Genomic DNA, 24,626 nt, shown 5'->3' with positions numbered 1-24,626 from the left:
CCCTTTGCTGACAGGACTTCTCCACCAGCACTCCAGTTGTGCTAACCAAGGTGGCAAGTGCTGGGACTATTTTCACTGTGGTTTCACTTTGAATGCTACTTTTTTCTTTGAAGGCTTCAAGCCCTGCAGAGTTTGACTGACTTTCCAAGTGTACCATCTGATCACACAAAAGATATTGCCTCTTCCCAGACACCTTTCCCCAAGCAGAGATCAGGTACAGATTTGCCATGGAAAAGGCTAGAAGATGCCCTCTTGAGGTCCTTTTCAGATCTATTTTGCACAGTGCTGTGGGTAGTGTGTGTAACATAAGGCTCTGTGTTCCAAAAGACGCTCCCAGGCGTGTTACACAGCCCCAGGGCACACTCTCCTTGAAGGAAAGCTGGAGAGCCAGCACAGTGCAGACCACCCCTGTGCAGCACCCAGTGAAACAGCTGTGATACACATCACTGCTGGGCAGACCACAGGACATTTAGGTTTCTGCTCCCAAACAAGATGCCAAAAAGGCAAGGAAGCTGTACTTACCTTTGCAACAACCCTGTCACATACTATCTCACAAGGTGGCCCACCCCCCAGTCCCATGCAGTTTGGTGTAGCTGGGGAATAAACCCATCTGAGGAAGATTTGAGAAAAAAACCCAGAGTGGCCTTACTGGCTGGCAGCACAGGCACCAAAAGTATACCCAACCCCATGCCTTGCTTCCTACACACACCCTCTTGCAAGGGCAGCCTCTGAGCTAGGTTCTCTCAGACCCAGCACTCCTTGGCATGAGCCTCAGGCCCTACAGACATGTGCTGCTCAAGGACCACTGTCTCCCAGAGCCACAGCATTCAGCAGGAATCACAAAACCACCAGGGGAGGTTCACAAGTGCAGGAAACCCACATGTCACAGGTGCTGGACCTGAGCTGTGTGATTCCCTGCCAAAGGACAAGTACAACTTGTCCTCACAGTCTTTGAGGAGAAGCAAAAAACATATTTCTGTGGGACAGTATCTCACTAGCAAGCTCTTCATGCAGACACACTGCCCTCATCTCTACTCTGTGCCTCCCACACACACTCTCTGCTCCTTACCCTGCTTTGTTCCGCTCATCCCACATTACACATCCCACTTGAGAGAAGTGGGTGTGCACCCTGTCACCATCACCTCATACCCCCAAACCACCTACCTAGGACTAAGAGGGTCTCTACATGGCTGCTAACATCTCCAAAAGTCGACTTTTTCAAGGAAAAACCTCACAGAGTGATCACAGCTGCTGTTATGGCAGAGTTTAAGCTGTATAATTACCTAGAAGGGATAGTGGGATGGCAACATAAAACACCTGATTGCAGTGTTGGACACAGACAGTGAAATGCACTCTTCAGCAGCCCTCATCTCTATTCCTATCAGCTCCATCTAAGTTCAGTCCCTCAGTGCAGTGGGGAGTGACACTGATACGCCCTCAGCAGGGTGGGACCACAGAGGGTCACCTGGGAGCATTACAAGCCATGTGAGGAGGGTCTGCCCCCTCAATCACTGCTTTTAGAGGCTGTGCTGTACGGTATTACAGGATGGAGGGCTTCCACCACACACCTTCCCATCTCCTCGCTGGCTTTTCAGTGCAGATGTGCTGTGGCAGGAGGGGCCAGAGAGCTCTCATCATCAATCTCTTGATGGAGTGAAGTAATCTGTGTCACAGTTTCAGGCAGAGGGTACTGCAGAAAGGGGTTTCTCCATGTTTCAGAATGAGAAATGGGGAACTATTTTGTTTCCTCTGGATGGGGAATCCTAAAGGGAAATTTATAGCCTGTACTTGTTTCTTGGGAAGCCTCAGCTGCAATTAACACCATGCAAGCACAGGAGGGGCCAGATTTTCATGTGGTCTTCAGGTCTATGGACCTGAACAGCTCCCTCCTCCACAGGTTTAACAGGCTTTACTTGAGAACAGTGCAGAAACCTGTGGATGTTCAGCCTCTTAAGCTACATATTCAGTATGCTACCCCAGCCCAAACTGGCACCACAGGTGGAGGAATTTGGATTTAGTCTATTGAAGCCTGATGCTGCCCCACTCCCCACAAGCTCACTAAAATCTGCATGCACACTGTGTCTCCAGTGCCCGAGGCAGTTCCTCACACCTCACCTGCTGCCAGCCCAACCTTGTGCATTCCAGCTCCCCCCACCTCCACCCGGTTCCTGGACTCCAAAATGACCTTCCTGTCTCCTGAACATTTCTTCTGAGGGCTGCAAAGGGGGGGACCTGCGTGATGATTGCAACTTCTAGCCCAGCTGGTACAAAACACAAAAAGAATCGCTGCTTGCTCTGTGAACTGTGAAGGAGAAAAGAAGTGTTTCTGGGGAAAGATTCCTTCTCCTCCCCTGTCCCAAGGCAGGCTGAGCTCAGGGAGCTGGTTCCAGAGGAGAGCAGGCAGTGCTGTGCTCTCTCCCCCTGCTCCACCACAGCCTGACCCGGGAGCACGAGAGATGCTGATCTGTGAAACGAGATACCCATCTCTGAGCACCACGGGGGAAACAGCAAAGATTAATAAACCTTAAAATATTTTACAGCATTTAAATAGCACGGTCACAGATCAAAGGCAATTGCTCGTGTCAGGAAGGCAGGCTCAGTAAGCCCAGAAAGATCACATACTGAAAGCAGAGGCAAGATGCAAGAGAATGCCTGCAGACAGGAGCCGAGGAAGGCTCGATGAGAGAAACCAAAGTGGTCTAAGCCAGAGTCTCACATGTGTTCCTGGAAGAATGAGAGCCAGAAAGACTGCCTGGTTTCACTCAGTCTCAGTTGTGTCTCAGCACAAAAACACACATTTCATTTTAAGACACCCTCTTACCTTGGAAGTACCTGCTGCTGTGAGCAGCTTAAATCCCAGCATAACACAGCCCTGCCTGATGCCTGAAATAAGGAACACACTGGGAATTATGTGCAACTGGTGAATAGATTTGAAAAAGCCCTCAGCTTACATTGATGACACAGAGACTGCAGAATCATGCCCTGCACTCCAAGAGCTTTCATTCCTAAACCCATGAGGGTACTGCTTGAAACTTTGTTGGCAGAATCCATTGCCCACACTTGCAGGCAGAGTGGGAGGCCTGAAAGTCTTTCAAATTGTTCATGTAACTGTATTATCTGTGAGGAGGAAGGGAATGGGACTTTTTATCCAGATCACTACAATGGTAATGTTAGTGATATGGGAATAAAAATTCCACACAGTAGTGTTTATACTCTCAAGCTTTCCTAGAGGAGCTATCCCATCATAAAGCACCTTCACTGTCATATGACTTTGGGCAAGATAGTCCATTTACATTTTTTGGGTACAATTGAAGGACTAGCAGTAGTAGGAGCCCTCTCACAGAGGTGTGAGGTTCAATATTGCTCCAGTCTGGGCTGGACACTGAAGGTCATCCACAGTATGTGCACTGCATGAGGCCAAGTGACTCCTCGACACAAACCCCCAGGAGGAAACCCTGTTCTCAAGGACCTCATGGATACTCCACCCCTGCAAAGTCAGTCCTTCCCTAAGGACTCCCTAAACCACATTTGCATTCTTGCTCCTGCACCTTGCCTCATGACCAGGGCACTCCCTATAGTGCTGTACAAACCCACTGTGCAGAACAAAGAGAAGTCCTCAAGCAAACTCTGTCTGATTGAATTTTGAAGGTAAGAAATGTCCTTCTGCAGCAGATGTACAACCCCCTCTACCCACCCCAAACACCAGATCCATCACAGAGAAGGGAAATATTTACACAAGTTAGTAGAGTTCCAGTTAAATATTATGCTTAGCTGTCTAGAGACCATGTTCTCAGACTATGTCTATGAAATAAAAGATTAAACTTCATAACAATTATGAAGTTGCTCTGCTCACATTCAAAGGGAGTTAAAGAACATTAAAATAGTTCTTTGGGTAATATTCTGGTGAAATTGCTCTCTCCACCCTGGAGAGTTAGAGCTAAAACCTTCTGAACTATCCTGTAAACACACTTGGAAAGGCTAAGAGCTAAGCTGATAACCAGGTAGCACCTCTGCTCTGCAGGTTCTGCAAAAAATGTGAGCAATGCCAGAGAGCTTTTGAAGCAGCAAGGGAAGGAGGACAGGGGAGAGCAGCTTCACTTCTCGAGGGAAGTTTGTTTAGTGGAAAGTAAGCAAGTTGTCAGGGGAAAAGCTGACAATGTTGATTCCAGCAGTTGTACTGGGAATAAACAGCCAAGTGGATTACATTACAGAGAATGAGAAACGGCTCTGAGGATCCCATTTAAATGCTGGCCTTCAGGAATGATGTGATTCAGCTACACTCATGGCCCCAGTATCCAGTGGCCCCCTGGGCTGAGCCTTTTGGCAGTGTTGGTGTCACCATCCAACTTCCGTGGGTCCCCGAGAGCTCCAACATAGCTGATATCCCCAGCAGAGGCAGCACTCACTGGTGAGGATGCAGAGCCATGCTGGCTTCAAGGCAGGGGCTGGGCACTGAAATAGGGGTGACAGCAGAGTGGGGGAGGTTGTGCAGGACTGCTTTGCCTCTCCCAGCCATGCAGCAGCAGGGGAGGGCCACCATGGGGTTTGCCATCTCCCCCCCAGACGGAGCGCAGGGTCCGCCCTCCTATAAAAATAAAATGCCTGCCTGCCTTTCACAGGAAAGGGACCTGTCAAGAAGAGAAGGGGGTCTCATTTGATTTATTAGTCTCTTCCTCCTTCCCATCGTCTGTGGCTCATCCAGCTGTAGTGATAAGGAGAAGAGATATGAGAGGGCCCTGTTGGCTGCTGGGATACCATCCTTCTGCCCACTCACTGCCTGAAGACATCGGTCCTTTACAAGCACCATTAAATGTGTATCCAAAATGTGGCAGTCTCCTCCATCGAGATTCTGTTCCCTGGATAATACAAACAGTTGCCAGAAAAAGAGTATCCTCTCATCTCTGTCTAGGCCATTATCCCTTTATATTTGCTCTTTAATATTTACTGGGTTCACACAAAGTGCATGCTCTGGAAAGAAAAAAAAATCAGCTGCAGCTTAAAGGACTCCAAATTTAGTAATTGCTGCAGCCCCATCGACGTGAACAGTTAGCAGGGAGATTTCTCCAGCACTTCACATGCCGTGGTATTCTGCTTAGGTCAGACTGTAGAAAATGTTCTGTTCAGGGGCACCAAATCTGGAGTGTTTGCATAGGTGCCAGCTGCAAAGGCCTTATGAGTCCACCTCCAGCTCCTGCTGGTCCTTTCCCTCCCAATACCCAGTAACCCTGATAGGAAACAGAGGCAGCCAGAGAGATGCTGATTCATACAGAGGTGAAGAACCCAAGGGTTTTAACACACCTGTGAATTAGCAAGAACCAGACCCAGCTCCTGGCTCCAGAGCTGGTCTTGCAGCCTTACCTGTTAGTGTGAGGTTGCTGTATGTGTTTGAAAACTGCTCCTTTAACAAAACCAAGTGCATCTGAGCTGCCTTTTCCCTCTGTAGTTCCAACATTATGTCAGGATGCTGGGCGATCTTACAGCCTTTCTGCTTATCCAGGGCAATGTCACTGCGAACAATGTCTACAGCAAAAGGGAAAGAAAAGAGGGAGATGGCCAAACCTCAGCTTTCATTTTCATTTTTGCCAGATGCTTGGATCAGCTCCAGCCAATATGACAGTCACACAATCATCACTCTGCAAAAGCAACCCAACAAAAGGATCCAAACCCCTTGGACCCACCTATCAAATGACCCTCCCCAGCCCGAGCCTCCTTTTCTCCCACACAAAGCTCAAGTTGTATGCACACAGAACCTACTGACCCTTCCATCCTTTACCTGCCTAGCTGTTGCTATCTTACAATGATGACCCCTCCCTTGCAGGAGAGTGCAAAAGTCTCCCAATGTTTATATTGCAACATGTATTTGACACTAAATAATGAGAAAAGACTGAATCCAATAACCCCTGGCTTCCACTTAACCTCGCCTGTCAAAGAGGTGATGAAGAAGGCTTGTTTATCCTCACTGTAGTTATCACTGGTCAGCATGGCTTATGACTCTTTGAACAAGTGTCTGTATCCTTCTAATGCCTGACATTCAGGAGGTAGAAGGATTATTTAACAATTGTTTTCTCTTCATGTGAGAATTCTCTAAGCTATATTGTATGATATTCCCTACCCTAGAACTACTCACCTGCTGGGGAAAGGGAATGACAGAATAGCAAGGCAGAACAAGAATCAAGTAAGATCTGTCAGTGTAAGCAGGAGGGGAGTGGTGCAAACTAGTCCTTGCTAGGTCCCTTGTGAGTTTAATAAACTCTGTAACATGTTCAGATCCACAGGCACCAGATGCTGTGTCTAATTCTTACAAAACCTCAGGCGGCCAGCTCTGATAAGCAAAGATTGAAGTTGGAATTCTTCCACCCCATTGCATAAGGTCACTTTGCCTCACAAGGTCAATCTTTGCTTGGTTCAATTCCCATCTAGCTAGAAGCTGCTGAGGAAGTTTGTTGTCAGAGTAGTCACACCTTGCTCCACACACACTCTCCAGCTCCTTTATTGTTACATGTATCAAGAAACACCAAAGTTGCTTCCAAAAGCCATGCTCCTGTCTCTCAAGGTGTCCAATCTCAGGTTCAGCAAACTTAGGACCAAACTTCTGCTGTGTCTTGGGCTGGTGGGGAACTGCCTCCAAACATGTGGTGAAGGACTGGAAGCCACATGATCTTCCTGTCTCTGAACTTCATCCTAGAGTTGCTACACTTTCCTGCCCAGACTGTGTTCTACCTCTTTTCTGTGTAGTTTGGGATTAGTACAGCCTCTCTAAAGCCTGTCTAAAACAGACTGCTCAGAACAAGAATGTCATTAAAGCACCCACGGTCTGTAGTTAGCCGTGTGAGTTCTCTCCTTCACCCTCAGCTGGCATGGTCAGGAGTGGAGAGTGGGCAGCATCCAGATACCATGGAAATATGGTTCAGTATTTCTACATCCAGCACAAGGGCATCAGTGAGATGGAGCAAGAGGAAGGACTAATGTTCCCCTGCAGCTAATGAGCACAGACTCCTCAACTGGTGCTTTAGTGCACATTCTCTTAGGTAGGAACTGAGTAAGATTTGGGCCTTCCCAACCTTTGCCCTGCTAATGAATGCTGAAATCCTGAACCCCTGTTGTGTGAAATATTTTGAGAACTGAAGACTGAGAAACACAACCTTACATCTGTCCCACATGAGGAAGGCTATTGCTACCACAGGCTGCTGGAGTCCCCCAGAGCCCATGAACTTCCTGGGTGATGGATTTCCCTTCCTACAGAACTGAAGGCAAGAGTTGTACACACCCCACCCACCCCCCAAGGCAAGATGAAGTCAAATACATCAACGAGAACCTGAAGGAGGAGAAGACTGAGAGACAAACAGGTTTGAAACTAGATGGTCAATATGCTGTCTGCAATTCTCTTTGAACTGTTGTAAGGGTGTCCAGGCTGGCTCAAAGCAAGTTTTGTTTTCTAAAAGGCATGGATGTCTTCTGGAACCCAAACCAGGGCAATTGTGGACCCATGTGGAGAAACCACTGGCCCAGGACCAGGGTCAGGGGCCAGCACCTTGCAGGGTGCAGGGAGCCATGGCAGTGACATCCATCTTTGGGGACCACAGGGATGGCTCTGTGTGCTCTGTCAGCAGGGCCTGAGGACAGAGGGCAGGCCCAGGAATGAAGAGCAGGAGCAGTGTTATGATAAAGCTGCTGTGACAGGGATTACCACAAGGATGTCAAGTCACATACAGACAAATCTCTGCAAGAGTGTGGGGAAGGCATGCAGGGCACAGATGTCAGAGAACTCTCTGGTAGTTATCTTCATGGGGGCTCTCTGAGAGCTGCCACTGCAGACACTCAGGAAGCAGAGGCAAGACATGCAAGGTCCTGTCTTCTCACATTGGTGAGGGACCCAAGAAACTTGCCCAAGACCTAAAGATGGAGGTGGACCCCACAGACATTATAACTCCAGCTTAAACTGTGGGCAGATGTCTGGGATACGGAGCTCACCAAGGAGCTCAGTGCCTGGTCCTTCATTCTCCAGCAGGCTGTGCCCAGTGCAGAGAAGGAGGTAAAGGCACTTCTGCACCACTGTGTTGAACCAGCAGCACTGAGGGAAGAGGAGTGGCAGACCACAACTTCTGAAGGCCTAAGGGCATTCTCAGCAAGAGAAACCCAAGGAACACAGACAGCAAGGAGTTCACAGCTTTCAAATCTTAAAAGGAAGAGACAGAAAAAAGACAGATGCAAGGAAGCCAAGAAAGAGGATGGTACCCAGGAAGCTCCGGGCAGGGCAGCTCCGAGCGGGAAGAAGGGCACTCACTGTCTTCCTGAGCTTCGATTAACAAAAAAAAAAAAACAACCAACAACAACAACAACAACAACAAAAACCCAACAAAAAACCCGAAAAAAACGGAAAAAAAGCGATAAACTGCTCAGCAGAACACGGGACCGAGCAGCTCCTGCCAGGAGTGCGAAAGAAGAACTCCAGATGTGAGAGCCCCAGAGGACGCCAAATGTTTCCCTCCGGCGGGCGGCCAGGAGCCGTGCCCCCGGCGGGCCGGGTCAGTACCCTGGCCAGCTCAGGCTCCGCACGGCCGGGCGCGGCGGGCGCGGCGCTCCGGGGCGGCGGGCGCGGGTCCCGCGGCGGCGGCGGCGGCGGCGGCAGCGCGGGGCCCGGAGCCCCGAGCGGAATGGTGGGAGCACACCCGTGTGGCGGCCAGGTGAGCTGCGGCTGCCTCGGCACAGCCTCGGCACGGCCCGTGCCCGTCACAGCCCGCCGGCAGCGGTCCCGCAGGAGCTGTCCCCTCCGCAGGCTGCGGGACCCGGGAGGAGGGCTGGGCTGGCCCCGAGCGCATCCCTGTCCCGCCTCTCCTGAGATTTCATGGGGGCACGCCGCCCATGGAGGTCACCGAAACTACCGAGATGTTGAAGAGCAAGTTAGAAAACACCTTTCGGGAGTGGCACAACAGCAGCGATGCTCTTTCCCGGGCATCCCAGGGCTAGCTGAGCTCTACCAGTCCCTTTCTGTGAGTCACCTGCACCAAGGGGTTTCAGTAACCACTTCCCGCAGGGCACAGAAGTTCCAGGCTGCGAGACGTCGAGGATAGTGCACAGCACGCAGAGACAGCTCCCAGGCAGGGCCGGGTTTCCCTTGCACAGAGTGAGCTTTTCTAGCCGAGAATTTAGCCAGTGTCAGTGTGGCAGTGACCAGCCCGTGGCACACGCCAGCACCTGCCCGTAGGCAATTCCGTTCCAGGAGCTGCTGGAGTCGTGGAGCAGCCGGGAAGCTGGGAGGAGGAAGGCACAGTCCCAGGTGTATGTGGACAGGAGAGGTGGATGTGATTATTGTCAGAGGAATGTGTGACAGAAGGATAAAGAGGAGAAATAACTCATCTTTCTGTGTCTGTGTGTGTGAAAGTGAGCACTGCCCTCAGCAATCACCGCTCCAGCAAAAGCAAGAGTCACCACTGCCATGGCACCACAACAAGCTGAGGTTGGCCATCCTCCTCAGGGGACTGTTTGCTTCAGATTTACAGTCTTGAAAACTGAATTCAAAAGGGGGAAAAAAACCCTCTATTTTATTCTGACAAAACCTGAACACTTTTTCTAAAAAATAGAATATTGGGAAATTACATTAGTACCAAAATTAAATAGATGTTTAATGAGTGACCAGGCAAAAGTCTTATGATTTTCAAATTGCCAAACTTGTAAAATACCTACTTTTAAAATCAAAAAATTTTAAATGCTTTTAGAAACAGGTTTGTCTGCTGGAATTATTGTAAAATGCCCAGCGATTGTGAAATTTGGAACACAACTTTTATTTAGAAAGACAGAAGATTTTTCAAGACACAAATTGCGTCTTCATCGTGTCTGTCTTTAATGGGCAAATTTTTGACACATTAGTTTCATTCCTTTATTTTAGCTGTGAAGAATTCCCTGACAATGAGTTCCACAAGTTATTTCCCACAATATTAAAAAAAAAAAAAAAGTCATATTTGTTCATTTTATATGTAATAATTCCACTGGATGCTCGCTATTTCTTGTGTCATGAAAACAAGGAAATAATCATTCCCAAATTGTCTTCTCTGTGTGACACCGAGCTCATAGCATTGGTCATAATCTCTGTCATTTTTTCCAAGATGAAAAATCTCTATGACTGAAAGATATGACTTTGATCACTTCCATCATTCTACTCCTCACATATTTATTCTTTACACTGATTAGTATGTCAGCACCAACCTTACTTATAGCATAAGAATGCTCTCAGTGAGTGTTTCCAATTATTTGCTAATATCCCTAACATTAGATTCACTTTTTACATACCTAAATGTATTCAGAGACCAATCAATAATAAACTCTGAACACTTTCCCTGAATGCCAGCTGCTGATTTAGAATGGATAGTTGTGTACAAAAAGTCACGTCTTTCCCCTTGCATATAGTTTTGCATGAATCACTTTTAATTCATACAAAGTAGATGTAGCATGGAAAGAAGTGTGAAACTAACAAAAATATGCAATTTTAAAGTAGAATTTAGGATGCTTGCTATAAACAATGAAATATATAATCATAGGAATCTTTTTATCTCACCAACAGACAAGCAAATAGCTAACAAATCAGAAGTTAATTGTTTGATTGCACCAGTTCCTGCAGTAATTAAAGCATTTTTCATGCGTGATTATAGAAGAACAGTTTTTAATTTAAAAAGTGGAGATAAACAGGCAATCTTTGGAAGTATCTCCCGCCTAGGCTGTATCTCCCTTACCTTGCATAACATGTTTTCTACAAACCTTTTTTATTATTTCTTTTTAATTTCTAAGGAAACAGCCAAGCCCTGGGACTCCTTATGGAGGCAGAGCAGGTTGTAGCTCCTTCCCTGCAGTCGTGGTGCCTGGGAACCAGGGAGCAGGAGGCTGCCTCAGAGCTCATGCTGAGATGTGGAGCAGCCCCAGGTCTGGCAAATCCCAGAAGTCTGAAGGACATCAGAGAATTTTCCCATCTTGGGGACTGAGTTCTTGCTATGCCTGAAATGCTACAGCCTTCCCTAAGGAACTGTGCTTGAAACACTTGGAGGGTGAAAAAAAATCTATTTCCTCTTCAAGCTCTGAAAGGACAGATGTCTAAACTGTTGAGTGACACAAAGCAGACAGAAAAGGGGCCCTGGGTGACCAGAAACAGAAGATGATTCCTTGAATTAAGGAAAATTCGTTTGTTTGTTTTTACCAGGTCAGTGGGATGGTTCTCCATTCAGAAACATCTATTGCAATTTGATGAGCTGGCAGAGCCAAAAGGACATTCCCAGACACATGGCAACAATGTTCCCTTTCTGTGGCTCAGGTATCCTCATACCTTGTGATCCTCCTCAAAATTCTGCTCACTAAATCTACAATAAAGCTGTTGATATTTTTATTATTTTTTTAACTTGAAATAATTTTTTGCTGGCTTAGCAGAGGATCAGAAATGTGCCAGAGCCAGCACAAGGGCAGCAGCCGAAGAACAGTGCACAGATCATAAAGAAAGCATGGACATCAGTCCTTTTGATGGCAGAAAAACACAAGGTGAGATTTCCTGCCTTCAGGACATAGATTTGAAGGATTTAATCTGACCAAGACTGAGATTGCTACAGTCCCATCTGCCTTCAGTGCAGCTTTCCTTTGCCAGCACTGTCCTCTACACCTCTGCCTGGTCCATATAAACATGCCACATGGCATTAATCAGTTCGGCAACTGAACAAGCTGAAGTGCAATCACATCTCCACCATCAAATTCTGGTCAGCTGAGATCCCTGAACTGACTCACCACACAAACTCAGGCTCCAGGCATGGAAGAGAGCAAGAATATGCCAGAAGGGGCAGAAGAGTGGGAACAGCAGCCCTGGCTGGGGTCAGCTCCAGCCCCTGTGTAACTACATAAATGAATCCTCAGGTCATTTAGCAGTTTATTATCTTCATTTCCACTCAATACCCTGGCACATGTTCTAACAGCATCCTGGAAGACACTTGTGCATTATGGACTGAGCAAGGGTGAAAAGGTATTCCCACTTCCAGAAAAATTTTGAGGCTTGGGTGCAATGTTGGGTACCTGAGGATGCCTGAAGGAATGGATCAGCACTGAGAGAATACACAGAAAACCTATGCCAGTATTTGCACACACTTCATGATGTGAAGTTTCCTACACTATACTGCAAAATCCCCTGACTAGTATGGAAGGCTTAAGAAGCGTCTTTGTAATTTTTTTTGGCGTAATTGGCCATTTTTCCAGATGCCTGGCATCCCCTTAGAAAAAAAAAAAAAAAAAAATCGCGGGCGCGCTCTCCCCGTGCCTGACGTGAAATTCAACCGCCCTTTAAAAACGAGGAAAAAAAAAAAAAAAAAAAAAAAGATAAAATAGAAGGAAGCAACTTACCAGCAATTAAAAGAGTATTTTTGAAATGAGTTGTCCATACACACTTCAGCTCAGAAACTTCTTTGATGCACTACATACATCATGCAAATATAGCCCCCTTCCCTTCTCCCTCCCTGGCCCACACAGGGGGGGGAGGACACAAAGTGTCCTCCAGTCTCTTCTCAGCCATAAAAATGCTACAAAAGTCTACGAAAGGATGGGGTAGAGGAGTGAGAGGCTGTGCACTTGGGCCAACACATCTTTGAGAACTCCAGCTATGAGTAGCTCCTCATTTTCCTCTGGAGTTTTCCTTTACAGCGCATTTGCAAAGGTGGAAGCTAGAGCAATGTCTGTGCCACCACAGGCTGTCCAGAGCTGCCTCTGTGGCTTTGAGGTGAGGCTGTTGGGGACCACCCTGCAGATGAGGAGGCTCCACATTAGCCCACCAAACTCATACTGGAGCACCAGCAAGGAGCTTCTAAAATGGGCTCTAGGTTCAGGTGCTGAGACAGCACCCACAGCATCTCTTGCTGAAACAAGACCAGGACTCCACACACACATAACACTCGAACACAAGCTCCAGGACAGTGTGCAAGTCTGGTTTTAGCAAACTCGACTTCAGAAGAGGTTTTGTACCAGCAACAAGCCATGCCTTTGCTCCAAAGAGGAGCTGCTCAAGCCTGTTTTCCTGGAGACCAGTGCTTCTTGCTGTCCCATTCCCCAGACCCAACTGGTCCTTGGCACATGTGAGGCAGTTGAAAGGACAGGCTGAGCAGATTGCTCGTTAGCAAACCCCACAGCAGAAGGAGAAGCAGGCCTACTACACAGACTGAGCATGAAACCCTAGCTCCTGGTACCTGCCCTGGAATCAGACACGTGCCTGTGGAAGCAGAGAAACACATCTCCAGAAAACAAAACACAACGCTGAGCACAGCCGGGGAAGAAAAACGAACTCAGCAGGGCACATACAGAGAAACACCATTTAAGGGAGGGAAAAGTCTTTCAGGCTAAAAATGTTACACCTCTTGATCATAAAATGTCACAAAGTCTCTGGCACAGCCCCACCTCCTGGTACCACAGAGCCTGACATACATTAAACTGGGTTTCTGTTTCTAGCAAACCCAATGCCTTATCCAAATAGGGTGGACTCCAGGAGTGACCATCCGAACCAGGGGCTGCATGGGATGGAAGCCACCTGGTGTGAGACATAGGTGGGGTGTTAATATAACACCTTAGTTGACTTAATACTTAGTAAAGTCCAGAAGGTACCAAGAGCCATGCTACCAACCCACAGGGACTGCACACCCTATGGCTCACCAAGAGCATCTATCATGGTTCTGACAGATCTGCCAGCAAGTGATGAAATTGCTGTGCCAGTTTTATACACAGTGCTGAAACAAATGGCCATGGGCACCCTCTTCATGGGCATCACAGGCAGTAACCACGGAGCATGCACCACTTTGTTGCCTTTGCTGCCCAAACATGACAAGTTTAGACTGGGGTGAGGCTGTTCACACATACAAAGGAAAGATATTGTACAGCCCTGGTAACACACAATACTTCCAGGTCTGCATTTCCAGGAAAAATCTGAACAAGAAATGAGTTACCCTGAAACCTAAAGGAAACACCTTATTTCAGAAAAATGAAGTACATTTTAGATACAAGTCAAAAGCAACTACTGCTACCCTGGGAGAGTACCCACACTCTCTGTGAAAGAAAGAGGTGGGAAAAAATAGGTTGGTAAACCCAAAGGCAAGCCTAGGTAAAAGCAATTTTCAGAAGGTGGAGGTGTGTGTAGTTAGGACCATTTAAAAGGGAATCAAATACAATTTTTTAGTGCAGGGGAAGAGTAAGGTGAACCTCTCAGGAGGTCTGATAGTCAGGAAGGCAGAGCACCACAGAGACAGAAAAAGCCAGCAAAGGAAACAGTGAGGAACACCTGGTCTGAAGAGCACCAGGGTAGCAGAGGGGGATTTACAGGATGAAGATTCCTGTACGGAGACTCATTCCAACTCTGGCAAGCACGGTCACAGGATCCATGAAGGATGACGCAAAGCAATCCTGTTGGTGTTGCTGCTTCCCATCTGAATGCCTGAGAGGGCCACACCAGAGAGCACACGGTGGGGTGCAGCTGCCTGTGATGTGAACACCACTCACAGTCACTCACTTGTAACTGCAGTTCTCTGAGCAATCTTGCACATGTGCCCTCCACCTCCCAGTCCTGTACTCTGTGAGCTGCTGCAGCTTAGAGGAGCATAGGAAGTGCCCTTCCCCTCTGTGCACAGGCCACAGGGGAACACAAAGCATGGGAACACCCCTGGGGGCTGCAGAGAGCCCAGACCCTGCAGGCATAGACCTGGAGTCTGTGTGCACCCACAGGCAGAAGTGGCAAAAAGACAAACATTCAAAGCAGAAAACAACCGAACAATCACTTGCCACGTCACTAAAAATCACAAGAGTGCTGCATAAGGCTTTAAAATTCACTGATTTATCTGTTAAATGTTTTCTGACTTTTAACTAATCAAGCCCCCCAACATCTTCCCCACTCCCACACCATTATAAGAAATTTCAGAAAATAGGTACTGGACATATAAAAGCCCATGGACATGGAAAACAACCCCAAACACCCCAGACAGCTTGCAGAGAAGGAAGAGTACCTAGCAGGATGCTGGTTGGCTTCCCCCATGCTCAGGTGCTGATTACCATCAGTTTTCTGTGCTGTCTGCTGAGGCTGTAAGTCCTCAGCAGAAACTGCGTGTCCTGATCCCAGCAGGTCCTGGGTGAGCCACAGATGAGGGAACCAAAATGGGACCAGTGATCCAAATGCTGCTCATACCCACCAAAGCAGGGCAAAGAGCTGTGGTGGCATCAGGATTTTATTTTTGATAACTGGATCCCTCTAGTGAAGCACTTAGTGCAGCCTCGGCACAAAAGGATGTGAGCTACTAGCAACTCTACCCCTTATCCAAACAGGGTGAAACTCCCTGACCCTGGAGTTTGCACACAGACCTTAAGAACAAATACAAGAGCTTTGCTTCCAGGCAGGAAATCCCTTTTACCACACCTTTCTGATTTACACCGATGCTTGATACACACCACATGTGTCTTCCCCTTCCTTCACCCACATTCACAATGGTCCTGTTCCATATTTAAGTGATGAAAAGTTAAGACCTGTGGTTACAACTTCTATGAAAAGCTTCATTTTGAAGGCTGCTACATTTCAATTTTATTGCCATGAGGAAAACTGAAAAAAAAAAAGCCAAAATATTTCAGTCCTCTCTTGACATGAAAGCTGTTGTGAAGACATTTAATAAGGAAGTGTAAGTTCTCTCTTGAAAGTTGTTGAAATATGGAAGGTGGGGAAATTTATTCTTACAAATGTTTTGTATGAGTCTCATCCCCAATTTTATGCACAACACTTAATTTCTACTGTACCAGGTGTCTGTGGCAAGTTTGGTCAGCATTTTTTCCTGAAGTGCATCTCAGCAGGCAAAGCTTACAACAAACCGTTCAAGTGAGATTTGTTACAAGAAGAAAAACAAGGAATAACATCGGGGTTGCCCCAGCTGGGAGACCAAGTGAAAGATGGAGCACAAAATCTTACCCACCTGCCTGCGAGTGGGAATAGAAGGACATTCATCTCAGAGAGCTCAGATGTTATGTAGGGAAGCAGCAGGAGTGAGAGCCATCAGAAAACTGGCAAATGCATCTGCTTTTTCCATTCAGGACTGCTGCTGACTAGATCTCTGCAAACTTTCCTCTGTTCCACAGACCTGCCCAGTGGGATCTGTCTGGCATTAATTGGCCTTCAGAATTACTTATGGAAAAATCTTAAGCTAATTTTTTGTTAGTCGTTGAGTAAGAAAAAAAAAAAAAAAAAAAAAAAAAAAAAAAAAAAAAGAAAGCAGGCTTGTTTCTTTAAAAAATAAACAAACTAAGCAAGAGAGAAAAATCAATAAATTCTTGCACGTGGACATGATATTCTGCTTCTTAAAAGACGTGCCTTAGGACGGAGATATGGCCCTAACTTTTCTACGCACTTTCTTTATGTGAATTATGGGCCGCGAAAGGTGAAAGCCTTTTGTGTACAGAGGTTCTGTGGGTAGAAGGGCAGACGGCGAAGAGGGGAGCAGCCGAAAAGCAGGGGCCAGGCGGTGACTCTGGAAAGAGCTCGGATGGCCGAGCGGTTCGGAGGGGGAGCAGCCCCGGCCGGGCACCAGCACCCGGGCACCGACGGTGACCAAGGCCGGAGGGGCAGCGGGCAGTCCCAGGGGCTGCGGCGGGCACAGAAACGCGAGGTCCTGGGGAAAAGCAGAGCTCCCGAGAGGAGCTGGATGGGGCGTGCACAGACATCCCGGGCTCCGATGCCTGGCCCCCGCCTGGAGCCGCGGCAAAGTCTCCTCTGTGCCCGGCGCTGCCCGCCCGGGTCTCGGGGGCAGAGGGAGACGGAGGACGCAGCGGGGCGGGGGAATGTGAAAAGTCCCGCTCCCCAGTGCTGGTCTTTTGTTCCCGGGGGCCGACACCCGCCAAACCCACCGGCAATGCGGGGAGCGAGGTCCGCCGAGCTCCTCGGCTCCCCTCTCTCGGGAAAGAAAGGGTACGGGAATTCTCCCCTGCCCGGTGCCCGGCGGCAGCGTGTCCGGGCGCGGGGAGAGCGGGGCAGGCGGAGCGGGACCGCCCGGCTCCCGCAGCCCCCGCTGCAGCGCCCGCCCCCCGCGCCGGCCCCGGGGCTCACCGTCCTCGTAGTTCTTGAGGTAGTAGTCGGGGCCGGGCCCGCCGCGGCTCTTGGCCGGGTTCTTCACGTTGTGGAACTGCAGAAAGTCCGTCCTCTTGCCCGCGAAGCGCAGGAAGGCGGGGGCCAGGCCCCGCGCCAGGGTCACCAGCCGCCGGGAGCTGGGGAGAGGAGAAAGGAGGCTGAGGAAGCCGCGGGCCGGGCCCTCGTTTCGCCGGTACAGCCAGAGACCGGGGACCGCGGGGCTCGAGGACCCGCCGTCGCCCTGGCGGGCCCGGTTGCCCCGCCCGGGGCGGCGCACAGCGGTACCAGCGGCCGCGGGGCTCCGAGCGGGCCGAGCAGCGCGGCCCTGCAGCGGGAGCCGCCCCGCCCGCCCGTGCTGGCCCGGAGACCGGCGGGCCCGGCTCCCCCCGTCCTGCTGCGCCCTCCGGACAAGTGCAGCGGCGTCCAGGAGGCAGAGGCGCTCACCGCCACTCGGGACCGTGCCAAGAGCCGAGCCGCCGGGGAGGGGAGAAAAGCGGGAGCCGTCCCGGCTCCTCTTCTCACGCCTTCCCGCATCCTCGCCCTGCTCTTTCCCCGGCTGCCGAAAGGACCCTCGTAGCGGGCGTGCGGAGGAGACCCGCTCTCCCTCCCCGACTTACCCAGCAGGGAGAAGGCTTTCTGGCCGTCCCAGCGCCTCCAGGCCGCGGCCGCTCCGCACCGCCGGTGGAACCCAGCGCAGCTGCAGCCCGGCTCTGCCCCCCGCGCAGCGCCGCAAGTCCGGGGAGCGGAGGGCTCAGAAGACCTGGCCGACACCCGCTCTCTGCCCGTCGGGACCCGGGGAAGGCTCGGCTCGGCAGGCGGCCCCGTTCCTGCTGCTGTTTTTTTGTTTGATTTTGATTTTTTTTTTTCCCCCTGTGCTGCCTCTGCCCCGTGTTGTGCTTTTTGCAGAGGAGCGGTTGCTGGAGCGAGGGGAGCACGACATTTTTTCAGTCATAACTGATAAGTCTCCGAAATGCTTTCTCCATTGCAAACATGTGCATCTTAATGGAAACCATGGCCTCGCTCTCTCCGTCACAACAAGCGCCGCCAGCAGCGCGGAGCCCGGCAGGGCTGGGCGCCGGGGCGCCCCGCGGGCGGCGTGGGGAGGGCGCCGGGGGGCTCCTGCCTTACCTTAAGAAATCGAGCCAGCCATCATGAATGATGGAGGGGTCCAGCTGCAGGGAGAGGAAATTCTCACTGATTATCCTGACAGGGCTCTTGGTGTTGACATCAAGGAGAATGAGAGTTCTTCCCTTCACACCTGGAGGTTTCTCCACCGGCAGTGCTCTCCTGTCCCCAGCCTGGGAGGGCAGAGAGAAGGTGGCCATGAGGGCCAGCCCAGGTGCCATCAGGGCTAGGAGCCCTGGGGGGCAGGAGCTGGGACAGGGCATGCCGGAGAGCAGGAAACCCCTAATTAACTCGCTGTCTGCAGGGGCTCGCTGGTGGCTAATTGTCCTTATCTAAAGTGTGGGGCGCTCTGCCTTTTTTTGCAATGTTTTGGTGTTGGTGGAGGGGAACTCACGCCCCTGACCAGCCTTTCTCGCAGCCGGTGCCAAGACTCCTTGCAACCAGCACCGCCCCTTTAAGAGATGCAGGCTCCAGACATTTTTAACTTTTTGAAGGTAAGGGGAGGCTCCTGGTTTAACCCCCTCGGCTCGGGGCTCGCCTCCCTGCCGCAGCCTCGCCAGCACCGAGTTTTCGCTTTGCGCCGGCTGCGGCGGACGTTTTGGGCTCCCGCACCAAGAAAACCGGGACGGATCCGGGACACCGAGACACCGAGGAGCTCGGGACGGGGACCGGAGGACGGGGGCTGGCCAGCACAGCCCGAGATGGTCGCCGGCTGCAGGAACGACAGAGACGGTAAGGCAGCGAGGACGGCTCTGGTTGGGGAAAGGGCGGGTAATCACGCCGAAAAAACCCCAAACACTACCTGAGGGAAGAGTTAGCTCCAAACCTCGCCGGACCCGCGGTGCTGGGCGAGGCCCTCGGGACTGAGCGCCGGAGGCTCCGCGGGACCCGACGGGCACAGCGGGGCTGGGGGCCGCCGGCACCCCGGGACCCGGCACGGCACGCTCGGTGCGCCCTGCTCGAAGCTGGAGCTCGGCCGGTCCTCGCACGAAGGCCGTCGGGCACTGCGGGGAACCAGGGCACGGGGAATCGAGCCGCTGGTCGCCCTTTCCCGCCTGCCTCCGGGCCCATCGGTGTCCGAGCAGCGGAGGGGAAAGAAGAGGGGGGCAGCAGCAGTGCCTGGTGTGGAAACATCCGCATCGGGGATGGAAAGGACAGCAGGGTTTGATGGCACCGACGACGACCCCCGTTCCGGGGCCAGCCCTCGGTCGCTGCCTCCAGGATGGACCGGGGCAGGATGAACGGGACTCGGCGTGCTGCAGAAGTACAGGCTGCTGCGGTTGTCAGCTCTGGGCGCAAGGTCGTGGCACCGGGCCGGGGATCGGTGGCGGCTGCCGACAATCCCGGGAGCCTCAAGGAATGTCCATCCGAATCGGACACGCTCTCCGTCAGCAGCCGCTTCCCGGGCAAGACCCGAACTCCCACAAGCAGTCTGGACCTCCGGGACACGCAATGTCCCCGTACCTGGGTCCTCGGCCGCCGTGGCCCGCCCCACTTCCCGCATCGCCCATGCGGGACGCAGGGCCCCGGTGCCGCTGCCGTCCCGGTGACGGAGGGCTGCCGGCGGAGGGCTGAGCCGGCCCAGGTGCGGTCCGTCGGGGTCCCGCAGCCCCGGGGATGGGGCGGCCGCAGCACCATCTGCTGGTGAGGGGCCCGGCACGGCGCGGGAGGCGGCACCCACCTGCGGACACCCTCCGCGCCACGGCCGGGAGGTGCCGGTGCTGGGGGCAGCAGAGCGGCTTCGGGATCCAGGCACAGATCTCGCCACAAGAGCGGCCCGACCGCCGGGGACCCGCCGACCACCCTCGGGGAAGCCGATGGGTCGGGTGCGAGCGGCTCCAGCAGCCGGATCAGAGGCACTCGGAGCGCACGGGCAGCCCCCTGTCCCGGCACGGCTCTTCACCCTTGGGAGCCCTCTCCAGCTTCTCCCGGTGTCCGTGCGGAGCTGCTCGCGCGCCCCGATGGCTCCAGTCAGGGCCCGAGGGGAGCCGGCGGCAAGTCCCGGAGCTCGGTGCGCTCGGCGGAGCCCCGCACAGAGGGGAAACACTCGGGCCTGGGCCCCAGTGAAGCCCGAGGACAGCGCTGGCTCCGGTGGAAATCTCCACTCCTCCTGTCTCTCTGCCCTTGAAACGCTTCAAGACAAGAGGGGCAGCCAGCCCTGCCAGTCCCGGGCCACTCAGGCAGGGGCTGCGGCGGTACGGAGCCGCTGTGGTAACGCGTGGGGAAGGATGGAACGCATCCTCTGGGATGAGCATGGAGTGCGCTAACCAGGATTTGTCCTGAAACCATCCCTCCAAAGCAGAGACGGGAGCAGGGCTCAAGCCGCGCCTGGGAAGAGGTTGCCGAGCGCAGCGCAGGCTGACCCAGAGCAGAGAAAAGTGCCCGGGCCAGCGGGCTCTGAACGCTGGAATAAGTAAGAGGATCCGGGGAAAAGAGCTGTGCAATTTCAGCTGTGCAAAGCCCTGGCATCCCGGGACAGGAAGAAGGCAATTTAAGCCTGGAAATTTGTGTTCGGTGAAAACACTTCTGCCGAGATTTGCAATAGCACTTAAAACTGACCCACGACCTAAAGCCTCTGGTTCAGAAGCTGCGCATTTTTTTGGGTCGTCTCCAAATAAGGGACACGAGTTTTAAAATAATCTCGTTATATTTTAATAACTTTTTTCTATGCTTTCAGAAGATGTGAGCAAGGCTTCAGGGGTATTTGTTGTGGTTGCAGGCCGAAATTTTGTACCGTGCCTCCCTCTAAGGATGGTTCTATTTTCAAACGAAATTCCAGCGTGTTCTGCAGTAAAAAGGGGGGGAAAAAACACAAACAAAACCTAAACAAATTATCCACTTTAACCTCCTTTTTATATATATATTTTTTTTTTCCTTACAAACACATTACTTCGGAAGAGAAATGTGTTTATTCTGAAACGTTCCCCACAATTAGTCTCTGCTTTGAACGCAAACTCCGGATGCACTGAAGACACTTATCTGCGAAGTCATCACCGACAACATTAAACAGCAGGGAAAGAGGCAAAAAACCCTCCCAGATGCCGGAGTCACCTTCCAGATTCTGGGAAGACGACGTTAAAGGAAATATTAATTTACCTATCTGAGCTTTCCAAACCAACACCGGGAGCTTGCCCCAGCCCTGCGCCCTCGGAAATGTAATTGCACCCCACTTTGTGTCTGTCTCCAGCAGCGGCAAGTGAAATCTAAAAATAAAGTTGTTTGGGCTTTTTTATTTGTTGGTCTGTTTTTCAATAAATTGTAGTCTTGCCATAGAAAACTTTTAAACGTTAAAGAGTTCACGGTTGTCTGGGAGAGCTGGGGCAGGAGCGGAGGTGCGGGGAGTCCCGGGAGCCGGCGCTGCCGCCCGGCGCAGCTCGGGGATGGCCCGGGGACCCTGCAAGGGGGGGCACGGCCACCTCCTCCCCAGCCACCCACACCAGATAGGAGGTATCTCAATTTACACCAGCTGCGACCCTGGCTCGCCGTCCGCAGGGGCGGCGAAGCGATGATCCTTTCTTACATTACGATAATTACTTTAGAAAGCCTGACTCACATAAAAAGTATCTATAAAGATTTACTCGCGGTTTTGTCAATTTCGAAATAGGTTTCTCCGTTTTCCATCTACTCTAAACTTGCTGGTTTTAATCTCCAAAACAGTCATTGGAAAAGAAAACTGGGGGAGGAGAAGCATTTCTATAAAGAGCTTAACCAAAGCACATTAAATATTTTCCCAACATCACCAAATAAACAACAATCCTCCAGCTCCCTATAAACTATTTAAAGCATGTCATATCATCTCTTCTGCTCTTGCCAACGTACTTTCCTTTTAATTTACAAGCTGATTAGAGCAGTGGTCTGTCTTTTTGTATATATTTGCAAAATATTTGGCACCCTTTCAGTCAGTTGCAGTTCACAAACACTTAAAACTGCATTTAATTTCATTATTATAAGTAGTCACTTCGATTTTTCCTCTCTTTTGTAGAGCTACTGCCTGTGAAAGTGCTTCTTGTAAATGGTCTGAGCAGCTGAAACCTTCAAGGTTTTCAGCAGAGAAAACCTCTTCAGATTGGGGTGGGGGGGGTGGTGGTCAAGAGAGAGAGAATAAAAAGCCTAACAGAAATCTAAACTCAGATCTCAGGCTATACAAATTGGCCCAAAAGAAAATGGGGGAAATCTCCTCAGGAGGAACATTTTTAGTTCACTGAAAAATAAACTTTGCTCATAAATGATGAAAGTTATTATCATCAGAGGATGTCCTGTACCAAACAAACCTCCATTAGGCTGGGAAGGATAAAACAGGCTAGACAGCCCTTAAAAAAAAAAATCATCATGTCTTTGATTCCCAAGATATCAACCATGTCTGTTTCTGTAGTGCTGTCAAGTAAATCTGAGTTATGGATGCTCTAAAAGAAGCCAGCAAAGAGAAAATTCAGCAAGTGAAAATTAAGAGCGTTATCCATACCTCACAAAAACACACTTTCTTTTTAGGCTCTTAAGCTTCTGCCCTGTAGCATGGTATGACAATTTCTTAGAAGAGCAAGACCAGTGAATGTGGTAAAACTGTGATCATCAGAGCATGCAATTGCATGACAGATTCTTTTTACTGAGCTTTTTGCTCTTTCTGCAATGCAGTGTCCATCATTTCCACCACAAGAGTGTTAACATCTGGAATGCAACCTCCTAAAACTGCCAGTGCCTCAAGGTGGGTGTCACACAGGCTGAACTCTACTGCTGAAACCATTTTCTAGCATGTTTATGTATCATGTCTAACCTGATCAGACAGACACAGGACAGTTGCTTGATTTAATACCGTATCCACATATTGCTCTTTAATGTAGGTGACCTGGGAAGTTCTGTAAAAAGCAAATACCTCTGTCTGAGCTAGAAGGACTGGCTGGCTAGGGAGCTCAGCCACAGCAGGAGGAAAGCAAACCTACTGAGAGAACTTCCTCCCTCCATACGTGCAAAAGGCAAGGCATCCATCAAAACCAACGGCCTGCTCAGGAAAAGCACACTTGGCAATGTTGCCTTTGCATTTTTGGCCAGTGTGAAAGGAACACAAACTGGTATTTCCAAATCTAGCCATAGGAAAATAGAGCATTTTTCTTTGAGATTCAGTCTGTACTCATGAGCTGCATAATGAAGAATCTTGTTTAAAAAAAAAGAAAAAGAAAAAAAAAAAAGAAAAAAAAAAGTGGGGGGTCAGGGACAAAAAAACCCACTGGTTCCATGAAGGTTGTGAATGTGGGTTCGGCCTGGGTGACACACCACAGAATGAAACTGGGAGGATAAAATGGAGTTTTAGGCAGCTACCAACCAATGATTTATTTATATTTTCTAGACTCTTATTTTTATTTTATTTTTCTGTTTTGTAACTTAATTTCCAGTTCTGTGAGAAGTTAGATACCATGTACTCTGTTGGAATAAAGAGCATTTATTGTTTTCTTTAATCTGCCTTATTGTTTTACTTTATCTGACTTCTGATGCATGGTCTCAAAAATACTCTTACAAGCCCAGGGTACCCCGGTCCTGCTGATTTGTCCATGGAGAGAACTTGTGAAATCCCAAAGTATTCAACTCTCTACAAGACTTCTGAGGTCCTTGAAAGACTGAGATACACTGTTTCCATAAAACTGTGGGAATTGCTCTGGGGGTTCAAACCAGGTGCCATCTCAGCACACAGAAATCCCCTTTGCCCAGTGCCTCTTCAGCAAGCAGAAAAAAATATACATAGTGACTGAGGCCATTTCAGTGTACAACAATGCCCTTGGACAGAGAATGCTCTTTTATGTCCATTAACGTCTGTACTCATCAGTGGCCAGGTCTGATTTCACTTTTGTCTTTCATATCTTGAGAAGCAGCGAATACAGCAGCAATTTGTCACAGTCAAGGAGATACAGAGTGAGAACACAACAGAGAGACTGGAGCTCTGCAGTGCTCTGAAGATCACAATAGCCTCAGAAACCTTTTTCCTCAAATTGAGCCCAGCCCTGAGCAGCAGAAAAATGTGTAGAATTATTCCTGTTTCACATCATCACATGAAAAAGAAAAAGAAGTGAATATGCCAATTTTACAAGCCTGAGAATGAATGCAGGCGAGTATTTGTCCCACCATCTGGGGGAGATGATAGAGGTGAAGGAAGAGGGAGTAAGAGGGGGATGGTAAAAGTTGACAGAGATCTTCTATTTTTCTGGAGGGATGCTTTACATTCCAGCAGCAAAAATGGAGGAAGTGGACATGAGAATTAGATCAGAGAGGGGAAGTAAGAAGACGAATGAAGTGCAAGACTGGAGGAGCAAACCAGTCAATTACGAAAAAGAGGAAGGAACTGTGTGCAGAAATCAACGAGGAGATGGAACTCAGGGGAAGAAACAGCAGCCAAAATGCTCTCAAATCAGAG

The 24,626-nt window shown here is 50.0% G+C and overlaps 1 protein-coding gene across 1 annotated transcript in view; it reads right to left on the bottom strand.

Moving 5' to 3' along the window:
• HPSE2 (heparanase 2 (inactive)) overlaps nt 1-18,489 on the bottom strand; it is a 106,842-nt gene extending 88,353 nt beyond the window's left edge. Inside the window, exons 1-3 of the mRNA XM_015633302.2 lie at nt 18,230-18,489; nt 17,081-17,238; nt 5,359-5,520 (exon numbers count right to left, since the gene is read on the bottom strand). Of these exons, the coding sequence (XP_015488788.1) occupies nt 5,359-5,520; nt 17,081-17,238; nt 18,230-18,489 (580 nt within the window). The remainder of the gene's footprint in view (nt 1-5,358; nt 5,521-17,080; nt 17,239-18,229) is intronic.
• Nucleotides 18,490-24,626: the final 6,137 nt, after the last annotated feature.

Source organism: Parus major, chromosome 6 (genome assembly GCF_001522545.3).
Source record: "Parus major isolate Abel chromosome 6, Parus_major1.1, whole genome shotgun sequence".
Taxonomy (NCBI): Eukaryota; Metazoa; Chordata; class Aves; order Passeriformes; family Paridae; genus Parus; species Parus major.
Note: the sequence above shows the minus strand (reverse complement) of the source record. Positions and strands in the feature narration are given on the sequence as shown.